Source organism: Falco rusticolus, chromosome 2, assembly GCF_015220075.1.
Source record: "Falco rusticolus isolate bFalRus1 chromosome 2, bFalRus1.pri, whole genome shotgun sequence".
Taxonomy (NCBI): Eukaryota; Metazoa; Chordata; class Aves; order Falconiformes; family Falconidae; genus Falco; species Falco rusticolus.
In genome coordinates, this window is record NC_051188.1 from 69974552 (window position 1) to 69988392 (window position 13841).

At 37.4% G+C, this 13841-nt stretch overlaps 1 protein-coding gene across 7 annotated transcripts in view; it reads left to right on the top strand.

Annotated features, from left to right (window-relative positions):
* The window catches only part of REV1 (REV1 DNA directed polymerase), a 62700-nt gene that overhangs the window by 33696 nt on the left and 15163 nt on the right, over nt 1-13841 (top strand). For 5 of the 7 annotated variants that reach the window (XM_037376016.1, XM_037376019.1, XM_037376021.1 and 2 more), the window contains 6 exons: nt 636-765; nt 1769-1897; nt 2569-2723; nt 5157-5276; nt 7988-8208; nt 10482-10654. In XM_037376016.1, coding sequence (XP_037231913.1) covers nt 636-765; nt 1769-1897; nt 2569-2723; nt 5157-5276; nt 7988-8208; nt 10482-10654 — 928 coding nt within the window. Of the gene's footprint in view, nt 1-632; nt 766-1768; nt 1898-2568; nt 2724-5156; nt 5277-7987; nt 8209-10481; nt 10655-13841 lie in introns of all 7 variants that reach the window. The other 2 variants (XM_037376015.1, XM_037376017.1) reach the window with 1 other exon arrangement.

The window sequence follows — 13841 nt, forward strand, 5'->3', positions numbered from 1 at the left end:
GAACTAATTAGCATTCTGGTTATTTCACTTCTTAAAAATCACTTTGTGGTATCTAAATTATTAGAAAAGTAGTTCCAAGTAAGAGGTTGTAAGTAGGATAAAAAATGGGTTTGTATTCTGAATTCAGTTTCTGTGTTCTGGTGGTAGTTGTGCTTTTGTAAAAAGGAATGTAGCAAAGTGTCTTGTTCAGCCAAGCAGTTGGTAAATTTTTGAGTGTCTTGTATTTGTTTACAGGATGTGGTTGTAGCAGTTAGCCTCAAGTGTTTGTTCATTTTTATTGTCATTAAAGCTGACTGAGATCAGTCTTGTTTTACACTATGGTGTATGTCATCACCAACAAGCTGCTGTCTAGTAATTTTGGGGGAAATAGAAACAGAAATTTTCTGTAGCTTAATGTTATTCTCAGTAATACGTACAGACCTACCTGCAGAGAGAGATTACTCAGGGGCGGTCTGGTGTTTTTTTCCTGGACCATGACATGAATCAATATAGTAATAAGAACCTCTTCATCAACAGGTAGCAGTATAGAAATTGTATAAAATAAAATCAATAATGTTTATATTATTCACATTCTGTCTGTTGAACTTTTAAGAAAAACAGTATAAAACCAAATATAAATATTATTTTCCAAGCAGAAATTAGAGTACCTGATAAACTGGACTCATCAGTCTGGGAGCATATGGATTCCACACATGTGAATGGAGCTGACTTTGATCTCACTATTCTGTCCATGGCTGAAATAGCTTCTTGTAGTTATGAAGCCAGGTAGGTAAAAGTTACATATCAGGTTGCTTGAAAATCTCATACAGATAAGCATAAAATGTCCAAAAACAGCAGTTGTTCAGTCTGCTTCTTTAGCGTTATCTAGACAGGAATTTTTTTGTAATGTTTTCAAAACTTGTAGTTATATAGGTTGTTAGAATTTAACACTAGGTCTTTCATGTGGATGCTGCTGCTTTTTAAACACTCCTTAATAGCTCTTAACCTAACCTGCATGTTACTTGAAACAAAGCCTATTAAGGAAAACCTTGTGCCACTCACTCTGATATTGTTGATTTCATGATGTTATCTTCACTTCTTTGTGTCAAAATTGCATTCTTTTATGGAATTAAGAACACTTTGTTGCTGAAGGAAGTAAAATCAGACAGGAACTGCAATTACTAAACTTAAAACCGTTTCTCACACAGATTACTCTGAGCATCCCCAGTAACGTACATTATAAATCTTCAGAGTATGAAATGACTTGTTAAAAATAGAAGCACAGTGTTGGAAATAGGATTTTCTTTCCTGGTGGAAATAATACTCCAGAAATTATTCCTTCGTTTGAAACCTTTCTCAAGCATGTTAAGATAGGCAGGCTTATATTTGTATCTTAGAAAGTTAAGAGTTCATTTATTACAGGAGCATAATTTTGTCAACTTGCACAGTGGAATATAAGATCCAGTTACCTTAGTTGCTGTAGTTTATGCTTGGTTTTAATTTGAAACAAGGTAGCAAGTAGCGCTTTCTGGAGACTTTTGGTTTAAGCATGTTCCTACAGGGGAGTTGTCTGTGCTGCATGCCTGAATATTGTACAGCTACTTCAAATACTCAATCTGCAGTTATTTTTCTTATCTATTAAATTGCTAGCAGTTGGGACTAAACTCCTTTTTGTTGACAATTCATTTTTATGGGAAAAGACAAATACTTCATTCGAAAATACCTCATATTTATTTGTGGAAAAGTTGGTACTGTGTTTATTTGGGGTTTTTTTATCCTTCCAATTTAGACAAGTTGGCATAAAGAATGGAATGTTTTTTGGTCAAGCAAAGAAGTTGTGTCCAAATCTTCAAGCAGTTTCTTATGATTTTGATGCATACAAAGAAGTTGCACGGACGGTATATGAAATATTAGCAAGGTAACACGCTGTTTGTTTGCATGATCTTTCGTGGTAAGATTATCAAGCATATTTTATTTGCCACTGCTGCATGCCGTTATTCAATTTAGCATTTTCACCTCCATGTTACTTTTCAGCTTCAATTAAGCCATTCCTATTTGAGATCTTCCTTTTGTAGTATTTTTGTTATTTAAGCCCTGTGCTGCTTCTGAGCATTCTGTCTTGAAGCCAGATCCTCTAAACAGTGAACATCTGACTTCCAAAGGAGTCATTGTTACATTTTTTTACTGATTACACTGTGAGAAGCAGATCTTTGCTTAGTAGTGAGGTACTTCCAGGAGGGTTTCTTGAGTAACTTAAGAAGGGGTTATTGGAGTAACATCTATTAGATTTTATACTTCCTGGGGTTTAAATGCACTTGAACAAAACTGGAAATTTCTTATTGTCAATGAAAAATAAGTGTTCATCTCTTCCAGTTGTTCCTTTAGAATAGAGATGCATGTTGAAATTAGTCCTACCTTAGCAACGTTACTGTAATTTGCTGGTTTATCATTTTTAATATGTAAGTGATGTGTGATACAAAATAAGCAGGGAAATGCCACCACAAAAGGAAGACTTTATTTGCTACATATTTGTTTTAACAGATGGTGAGCTGTTGCTGGTGTTTCACCTCCTTTACTTTGTGTTGATAGCTATACTCATAACATCGAAGCAGTCAGTTGTGATGAAGCACTAGTAGATATCACTGAAATACTTACAGAGACCAGATTGACTCCCGATGAACTTGCAAATGCTATCCGCACCGAAATCAAAGCCCAAACTAAATGCACTGCTTCTGTTGGGATGGGTAAGTACCTTATTTCATTTCTGTTTACAAGCTTTGCCTGCTATTGTTAGGTGTATCAAAGCTATGTAAGATTGCTAAAACTCTGTAAGTACATGTGTGATACGGAATATATTGCCATTTACATTAGTGTAACTAAAAATGCAGGAAAATCTTCATATATGGGAAGTTTTAAGCAAAAATCTATAAAATTGCCATTGCTTCTCCATTGTTATCTGAACAGTATGCTAAAATCCCATCCATATTATATTATTACATTCAACTTCATGAAATGCTACTGTAGTTTTCCAGTAAATGGAAAAATGAGTGGATATTCTGTTCCTTATTGGAGATAGCAGTAAAAATTTACAGGGTGGCATGATTTAGTATAATTATTAGAAGATATTGAAAGCAAAAATTTATATGATTTATAGTAGGTGTTGTGTATGAAATCACACATCTGAAGAGACTTACTTGATTTCTTTTCACTTAGGCCTTTCCTTTCTCCTTTGTTTTTGTCCCTAATTAAACTAGAGTATCCGTAAATAAATATACGGAGCATGTATAAGTGTATGAAATCCACTTGTGAGACAAGCTGAAATTCATTACTGTAAGCAGAATTCTTCCTTTATTTCTTATGATATCATAGTACAGAGACTGTAATTCCCTGGATTCGTGTTTATGTCTTGTTTTACTTGAAATACATTTGTAATCTCTTTTATATGCTTATTTAGTGTTTGTTTTTTGCTTTAGAAAGTGCAGAATTAGGTTTTAAAACATTATTTTCTAATCTGGTATCATAATTCTCTTAGAGATTGAAAGAGACAAATGCCTATGAGCAATTATTATTTTTTTTTCCTAATAATCAATTTGTGTGAGATACTGGAAAATAAGGATATTGGTATCTTTTCTAGAAAATTGTATGGTAGGTGCACAACAAGGACGTTTACTCTTCACTTATAGTTCATCATTAAGTAAATAAATCAGAGGAAACAATTGTACTATTACATGAACGTAGAGACCTTATCTGAAAAACATGGTCTGCCTGAAATGTGTATCTTATGTGATTTATATGTTGCCCAATGGGAAAGTTGTACCAATATAATAAAATGTAAATTTGAATAGATTATGTTAATACTATTGAGATCTCCTCTTGACACTCTTGTCTGATTAGAGATAAATTAAGGAAGGCCATGCTTATAGCAGTTGAATAAATTTGATTTATTACCCTAGAGATTTTAGTGGCTAAACTAAACTGCTTTAAACAATGCTAGTGAAAGATTAAACACTCATCTATAAATATCCTGTATCCATATCCTGTTAAGATGTAAACATCTTAACCATTTTTTAAGTGAGGTATTAGTTTTCTCCTACTTTACATCAGTGTTGTGGGTATAATACATTGCAGAAGGTAAATCACTGAGATTTCCTGGTGTTAGAGGCTATGTTGGTATGTTTGATAGATAAGAGGATCAGTAATCTTCAGTACTCTATAGACAAAACATGGATCCCCAAAGTTAAATACGAAATTGAGAGGAATGTGTCATTAACTGTTTCATCAATTTAGCGCCTCAGTAGAAACAGTGCATGTTAAACTCTTGTTACTGTTCTTATTAACTAAAATTTTAGAATAGACAAAAGAAATGTGAACATAGGTGGGAGGAGAGGAGCAATAGTAACACACAGTGCTGTGGGTTATGAATTCCCTTGACCTTTTCTTAGTTTGCTTTATCTTAGAACAGGGTGTTTGAGTGGCAATAATGAATATGTTTGCGTATCATTTCAGAGATCTTACTGGCTGGGCACGAGTAAGCCTATAAGCAGACAAGAAAAAGTGCTGAAATAGGTCTTGTTCCCACCACACTTTATAAGTGTATATAATAATTTAATGAAATCATTGGATTATTTTAGTGAATACTCAGGCCCAAATATTACCTTAATTCCAGTATTTCAGATAAAATACACTTGATGAAGTGGTCACCTAATTATTATTTATGTTGACCACAGTGGATTTTTTGAAGTTCTGCAGTGTTAAAATACTTCACTTCTAATTCTTTCAACCGTTTCCACTTAACTGTTTATCTGTATCTCTACATGTGTAGACCATAACCAAGACCAATAAATTCATTGTTCTTAGGGAAGTGTCCTGTACTTACTTTTTGGTTGGTTTGGGTTTTTTTGGTGGGATTTTGTTTGGTTGGTTTTAACTTTGCAGTTCCAGTTTTACTGGTTACACTGATGTAATTCCAATTACACTGATGTAATGACAAGTACTGCTAGCTGCTAATCTGAAAGTAGATACTGTGCATATATATGAATGCATTTCATTAAATTCTTTGTAAAAGATAAAGGATTTGACCGTGCTTTCTGCATTTTTACCTTGACTGTTGAACTGCAGCATTCTACTTGAGAAGACAGAAGTTAGTACCGACACACTTTAATTTGTTCTTTTTACAGGTTCCAATATTCTGCTGGCCAGAATGGCAACTCGTAAAGCAAAACCAGATGGACAGTATCACTTAAAACCTGAAGAAGTGGATGATTTTATCAGAGGGCAACTTGTTACCAGTCTTCCAGGTACTCCTTTCTTTTAGAGAACATTTTGCCTCCTGGTACTAAAACTGTGTCAGCTACACATATGTGTTCTGGATCAAATAAGATTAGATGTTATTCCATTGTTTTGATCAAAAAAAAAGAAGATATACTGATTTCTAAAAATTTCTGACATTTCTGAAAAGAATCTGTTACCTTTTTGTGTCTTGGAGAAGCATCTTTTTCAGTGAAGAATTTTACAGATTCATACAGCGTGATCTATGGAAGAGGCTCAGAGTTTAGTTTGTTATGCAACCGTATATTCTTTACTAAAATTATTTAGATAAGTCATTTCAAGTGAGTGCTAGTTTGTTGTATCATAATGAATGTAATAAAATGAGTAACGTCAGGTACTTATTGCTGAGAGAAGCAGGTTGTTCTTAGAACTGAGAACTAGCCCAAGAGAGTACTCTTTCTAAAAAAGGAGTGTATGAAGTCAGGAGTTGGAAAAAATAGTGCAGATGCCATAATAAAACAGAGGGCATATGAAGGAAAAAAAGGAGAGAGAGGAGAGAGGAGTTTGTTTAATCTCTCCTGCATCTAAGAAACTCAGAGATATTTCAGAGAGCATAAGGACAGAAGGAAAATGAAGAAATAAAAGTTTGGCAGAGGAGAGTGTTACCAAACTAGAGAAGTGTTCCTGCTTGCAACTTAAGCTATATTAGAATGGGTGATAAATAGAGGGAAAGGTGGAAAACAAGGCTAGTGTGGGAATATTACCACTGTTATACATCCAGCTATAGACAGTTTTTGGTTCTGGTAGACTTGGAATACTCATTAGGCTTTTGTTACACAAGTAATTGCTTTTTTGGGGGGTAAGGATCTTTAGTCAATAGTATATTGCAACTGTGACAGAATGTGTTGATTTTTTAAAGAACAACAGGTTTCTCAAATTCCAGTTGGTTTTTACCTAGTTGTCTGAAGAAACGATTGTGACTATGACAATTTATAATTTCAAGTGTGACAGTACTAATAACTTCATGAACTGTTTGGCAGTTTTAGTCAAATCTTACTGAGAGGTGTAATTTCTAATGACATAGTGTTTCCACAAGTTTTGTGAAAAATGACCGCTTGACAGAGAAGAGTGGTCCAGATGAGTACATCCTTCGAGGAACAGGCAGGCAAAATAAACTGTTGTACATTTTGGCAGTTGTTCGCAGTCATCATATGTATAGGCAGAGTACATGTTTTCTGTCCTGCATTCCTTAGATAGGAGAGAGAAGGATATTTGAGTGAGAAGTGGAGCAATTGAGTGGGATGCCTGTGGACATAGAGAAGACCAGGGAGAAAGTGGAGGGGAAGAAAGAACCGTTTCTGGCCCACAGGTTTTTTACGGAGATTCTCCAAGGCATTGTGGGAGAGATGAGATGGCAGGGAACTGGATTTACTGTGCTGGGAGCATGGCAGGCAGTAAGGATATACGGACTACAGCTGTATGAAAACAGGCTTTATTATATTTTCTTTATTGTTCCAGAAAAATACTCTAAAGTGTTGTAGGCTAAACTGTTTCCTGGCATCTAACTCTGCGTTGTATTGTTAGTCAATACTTTAGTAGTATAATGTGACACAGGCATAGTGCAAAAAATGCTGAGTAAGCAGTCAGTTATGCTTTGTATGTTAATGATCAGCCTACATTTGTACACAGTTATTTAGTGTTAAATGTTCAAAATAGTATTTTCTCTGTTTAAGGAAAAAAAAATGGAAGGGAAACAAAAAATAGACAGTAATAGGCACTGAAATGGAAAAGTGGTAGGAAAGCATACGTGGACAGGTGCAGTTTACTAGAAATTTTCTTAATGTATCCCCTTCCATGGCCAAACATAATTCACAGCACAGCACCATTGCTCTTTGGCCTAACTTACAGGTGGTGTTTTTCTTCCAGAAAATTATTCATGTAGTACCATGCTTTGATGTATTTTAAAGTTTTCAGAATTGACTTGCATGTTCATAGTAAAAACTTTCTAATGTTTTCAATAAAGCTACCTAGACAAAGAAACAGATTATGAAAGCTAGAAGCTGATTACCTGGGGTTTCTAACTTTCACTGACTTTGCTAGTGTAAACTCAAAGGACTAATATTTTTCAGAAGTAACAGGCCTCCTCTCCAAAATTCAGAAACACACTTAAGTTTATCACACTCACATATGTGATGTTGCCATGGTTACCTACAATTTCCAGTGTTTGGTAATTCAGAGCACAAATGATACAGGTATGCTATCACTTCTACTTGAAATACTGTTTTTCTACCAAGGAAGCAGTGGAACAGTAGTCAAAATATTTGTTGGTTTTCTTTTAGATAAAATCACTTGTATATGATGGCAAAACATATTACATGTTGGACACTCTTTTTGGACTGAGTGTTGTGGTCTTCAGAGCTGTATACTCTGTAACAGGCACTACCTTGTCAAGAAGATTTACAAGCAGGAGTCATTCACATTTTACCCAGAAATAAAGAAATGCGCAGCAGTATGACATCTTAAACTAAATATATAAAACAGATTAAAGAAACACAGGTGAAGACAGCAAAAGTTTCCCTTTGAACCATGTTTTATTGAGTGGAATTTATCTTTTATGGTGTATATTTATTTATTTATTTGATATGACCTAGTGTAGGTTTAAAAAGACATTTTATTTTTTTCAAAACCTGACTGGCTTTGAATTGTGTAGTGTTAACAGAACTAATTGCTTTGTTGTTAGGAGTTGGCAGGACGATGGAATCTAAGCTGGCTTCTTTGGGAATTAAAACCTGTGGAGATTTGCAGTGTGCTTCAATGTCAAAACTGCAGAAAGAATTTGGTCCAAAAACAGGACAAATGCTCTACAGATTTTGTCGTGGTTTGGATGATCGACCTGTTCGTACAGAAAAAGAAAGAAAATCTGTTTCAGCAGAAATCAACTATGGAATAAGGTTTACTCAGGTAAATTTGAACTTACTTTCTTTTCTGCAGTGACTTCTGTGAGCTGTAGAAGAATCTTCTCATATTCTGATTATTTTCACTTACACTTTGATCTGTTAGAGCACCATCTTAGCCACCAAATAGAAATAAGGAAAATTAAGAAGTAGGAGACAAAACAATAAAATGGGAGAAGAGACTGCAAAAGTATTGGACTGAAAAGAAGCTTGCACAAAATTAGCTGGCTATTCTGCATTCGTTATGCAAGTCTGGTGCAGAAAAAGGGAACTGCAGTAGGTTTGTCAGCACCTAGCATTCTCTTTCATTTAAGTGCTGATTATTCAAAGATGCCAGTGCCTGAAACCATCACCAGCTACTCCAGTACAACACTTTTGTTAGACCTTTTACAAATATTGTAGGAGGGGAAGTGTTGTTGACAAAATTGTATTAAAAAATAACTCAGCTTGAAGCATTTATAGAAATGATAGAAAAGTCAGGTTGGGAGAGAGACCTCATGATACTGTGTAGTCCAGCCTTTTGCTCAAAGCAGGGGGAAGCTATGAGATCAGACCAGTTGCTCAGGACTTTATCCAATCTGGTGTTGGAAACCTCAAAGAATGGAGACTGCACAACTTCTCTGAGCAACATATTCCACTGCTTGACTTTCCTCATGGTGAAAAGATTTTCCTTATAAACCCTATGCTCTTCATCATCTAGGTGTATGCTTAAAGTTAGACTTGCAATTCTGTGTTGGGGTTTCTAAATACGTAGGTTTTTAAAAAACTTATTTCCAAAAGGGTAAGTATTTCCTACTTATTTCAGCATTAGGATAGGATTCTACCATCTCACCTAACTTCAGCAACCTACAATATAAAGAAAACACTTGAAGTTAAATAAGACAATTGCCTGTGAGTCAGCTTGCTCTTTTCACTTGTCATGAAAAGGAGTGGTTAGGTCAGGTTACTTAAAGAATTACCACCAGAGAGTTTTAAGTGCAACATGTTTAATAGGAATATGAGGAAATGCATCTACCCAAGATTCACTGGCAAGATTCATTCTGTTACTTATTACATGGAGTAAATGCACAAAGATAAATCGAGTTGAAACCAAGTCAATAGTAGAATTGGAAACAGTTTGTAAAGATCAAAGGTATAAAAGGGTAAAGGAGATCCTCCCATTGAGTCACAAGGTTTAGAGTAGACCCCCTTGCTTTCTAAACTCTCACAGAGTTTAGGTGCGGCTGGATCCAGCCTTAGTCTCAGGCTTGGTCAGCAGTTTTTGTCTGAAAGGGAAAGGTATAGAAAGTGGGGTAAAGAACAAGGGAGACCTTTCTGCTGAGTCACGAGGTTCAGAATAGACCCCCTTGCTTTCTAAACTCTCTCAGAGTTTAGGTGTGGCTGGATGTTTTCCTAGTCTCAGACTTGGACGACAGATTAGATCTAAAGGCAGGGAGGGAGGGAGAGAGACAGAAAGTTTATTCACAGTGCATAAGAGTTTAGCAGCAAATCAGTTTGTTTTAAATCACAAGATTACTTCAGGCTTGCAATATATATTACAGCAAAGCTAAATACCTACTAAAAGTTTGCCCTTGAGTTCATTGAAATACTCATATCGTTATGCCTTTTCATTCCTCGAAGGGCGAAGGGTTGAGCTTCAAGGAGCAGGGGTATCAGCCCAGGCCCCATCATTGACCTTCCACGATGGTCCCCCTCGTATCACAAACTGAGCGGTTTGCGAGCTCTGAGCAGCGTCCGGCTCAGAGGGAGATGCTGGTCGCAGCCTGTTGCGCTCCAGGAGAGCTCAAAAAGGTCTCACTTTAGCACTGCTGTTTATGAGGCTGTGAGATGACTGCCTTTAGTCATCAGCAAATTTCCATCCCAACCTCAACCTGTGTTGGTAATTTGCTGAAAAATTCCAGGAGCAATATATTATTCCACTTGGTTACCGCTCAGACTGTGATCCAGCAGGAGCATTCTGAGGCTGTCAGGGAATAACTCACCGTTTCCGTTCTTCTTCCCTGCTTTGACCAGTCACTGGGGAGTTCCAGCACAGGCAGTGCCATTCCCTGCCTCAGTTGAGTAGAGGAGGTACAGCCAAGAGGTGCTTAACTGCCCAACTCATTACTCAAGGCACCGAGGACTAGCTGGCAGCTGCCAAGGTTGTAGAGCAGCCTGAAGAAGGGAAAGTGCACCACCACATCTGTTTAGACGGTCTGGATTGCATTAACTGTTAATGATTAACCTTCAATATATGAAAACTAGGAATTATCTAAACATGTTGTTGTTTTTCCCTCTCAGCCTAAGGAAGCAGAAGCTTTCCTTCTGAGCCTCTCAGAAGAAATCCAACGTAGACTTGAAGCTGCTGGTATGAAGGGTAAACGATTGACTCTTAAAATTATGGTCAGAAAGGCTGGGGCACCAGTGGAGCCTGCAAAATATGGAGGTCATGGAATCTGTGATAACATTGCCAGGTAACTACACATGGAAAAAACAATGGTCAATAGTAGGTATAAGTACACTTCTGCAGGGAGCACCAAAACTTACAGGAAGACAGGATGGAAATTTTGAAGTGCTTGGTACCTCATTGTCTACGTATCAGACCTGCACCAAAATCAGAAGTAGAGTATTATTATCAAAAGTCTTTGGTCATCAACATGAAATGTAAATCCCCCAATGATAAAAAACACAGCCTATTGGGAGGAGAAAGAAGGAAGAGAGTAAGGTGTCTGAATGAGAAAGAAGAATTTTAACATTCATGTTTTGCGTTTGAGTTTTTTCAAAGAGAAAAATGGGGGGAAAAGACACTATATCAGAAGCTGAAAAGTTTTGGGCATAGAAGAAATAATGTGTGGGTTTCAGAGGAAGCAGGAATGGGAAAGAAGGAATCTGACTCCACACAAATGCATTCTTTCTGGTTTGAGGTTGTTTTCTTAAATGAATGTACTCATGTGTCTGTGGATGCTGCTTAAAAATTAAGGTGATGTAGCAGAATATTTTCAGTGAATGATTGTGACTGTTTCTCTTGGTAGGGAGATACGTTTTTTTATCTTTTTGACTTTAATAATCTGTAGTTTAAGGTCGCTCTTAATTGGTAATAGTGTCATGAAATACTAGCTAACAAAAGCATTTTGATCTTTTAAAGGGTTTGTCTTCAAACAATAATATATAGTTATGTCTATATTGTTGGCGTACATTTCTCCAGCTTGCGCAGTATTGGAGCTGTTTTCCTTTTGCAGCACCTGTAGAAGACATATTTACATCCTGCACTGTGACATGCATGCAGCAGCGTTTTTATTTCTTTCAGTAACTAGCAGAGTTGAAATGTTCTGCTGCTGCAATCTTGTTTCCTCTCCCTGAGCTCTGTGTAATGTTGGGTACTTTTTCTTGAGAGGCTTTCTGCTATTCCTTGATAGGTTCTTGGTCACATGCTGATTGTGACAGTTGGAGTCAATTCTCAAAGAAAATTGCCTTTGTACTTGTCAAGAAGGGTGTCTGATCCAGGACCGTTCTTCTTCAAGTCTAGAGTCCATGGGGCAATATTTGCAGAATTAGTTGCTGCAGAAGACTGAGAAGCCACTTTCAGTGCTGAAGATTGGAGCTGGCATCAGACACTTTGGTCTACAGTTGTCCATCTTAGTACAGACAAGTTTCTTTATGTCAAATCTGTCTTTCCTGTTGTTTTACCAGTAAGTCTGCAGAGAATTATTTTGGTCCTAGAAGAAAAAAGACAATGAAGATCCAAAGTGGAGCTAAGAAGGTTGAGTCACAAAATCTCGAAGTCAGAGACTGTGCCCCATGTTCCAGCTGTTGAAGAAGGCAATTTGTTCACGTCTCTTGACCTTCACAGTTACGCTTTTTCATATAGTCATAAGTTCCTCATCAGAAATGCCTTTGTTTTCTTGTGGATCATTATCAACATAACAAAGTCTCTTTCTGCTTGGTCTCACTGCAGCTCTGTTGGTCTCATTGAGATGCTGCCTGTGGTGGCTGCCCATGCCCGCGCGTCATGGGGTAACCCCGTTACTCAGCCTGGGTAGTGTCAGTTGATACATCACTGTCAAAGGAGTAGGTTCTTCACGTTCCTCAAGTAGTGCTGTTACTCTTACCGATTATATTAAATTTCTGATCCTTTTTTGTTTCCTGTTGTTCAACTGGACGATGTTGACTAAAGATTTTTTTAATGTCAGACATATTACATGCTTGCATACTGAAAACACAAGAATGAAATCTAGACAGAGAGCATCATGTTATATGCGGTTTCATACAAGATTGTCTCAGTACCTTCTAAATACATATTTATTCTTCAGGCAGACACTTCTGTATCAAAGCAGTTTTTCCTTAGGTGAAGGGACGATCCTGGCTTTAGTGCGAGGGTGCATTTGGCATCTTCAAAGACAGGTCTTTTCCACTTTTCCCTCCATCTAACAGATGAATCCCTCCTGAACTGAAGGATCATTTGCTCAGGATTTCTGGTAATGGAAGAGGTGGCGTTCTTTCAGTGGCTTGGAGCTCAACAGTAGGACTTGGATGCATAGGGTCTGTCTCGTACTTGGGAGCTTTGGCATACAGTTCAGCTGTATTAAAAACTGAAACTACAGGATTCACCTTTCACTATCAGAAGCTCATCACATTTTGGGATTGGTATATCAAGAAGAAAATCCATCAGTCTATACCTTTGTCTTCTGGCTATCCCGAATATTTTGAGCTGAAGGTTACTCTTAACAGCCTAATGACGTATTTTTTTTTAGGGTGAAGTGTGTGTTGAGATAGAGCTTTATTGGAGCTAGTGCCAGACTGCCTTCTCATGAACAGCTGAATGCTTTGGACCTCATTTCTGTGGTCAGGCATGCTAATGTGCATGTGCCCTGGAATTTGCCTAATTCATGAAGTCTTCATTAAGGTATGGTGAGGGGGCACCCAAGAATACGAAGTTGTTCATACACAGCTGAAGCGGTCCTAATGCCAGGGTCTCGTTTGGCAGTGTCTCTTGTTTCTGCTTCTGGCTTTACTAATGAACTCGGCAGCCCCCATCAATCCAAATAATGCTATTTGATGATGTAAATGCTGTATTCCTGTCTGTTAGAGCATTTCTCTTCAGCCCAGTGAAAGGCGCTTTAGCAGCAGCAGGGTAACCTCTGGAAGCTGAATCCAGGCAAATGGATTAGAATCTCAGGGTGTGTTCCCTCAGGTGTGCTTTCCCTACGTACAGCCTAGTTCCAACATTTACTGGAGTTTAAAGTGACTGGTTTCTCTCTTCAGTGAAAGATTTTCTCTGTAGCTATAGCTCATGACCTTGTCCCCTCACCTCACAGGTGAATGAGTTGCTATGCTTTCTTATCCCACAGGCCAAGATCCTCTACAATGGTAACTGTAGTCCTGCAAAGGATTCAGGCTTACAGACACGCTCAAAATCGAATTCAACTTCTGAGATATTAATGGTATTTTTACTGCGCCATTGATATCAGGTCCTGGTAGTACAGCATAGACCTTTGTAAAATACTCTTCTGTGTGTGTACTTATAGACCTGTCATGCATTTCTCCCTAGTATTTTGCATAGTTGCATCATAATGGTGATATTGATGTCTTTTTTTCTTAAAAACGCTGACAGTGAGGCTCAGGGAGGTCTTCATATCACTCCCAGCAGGAAAGTTTTCCGTT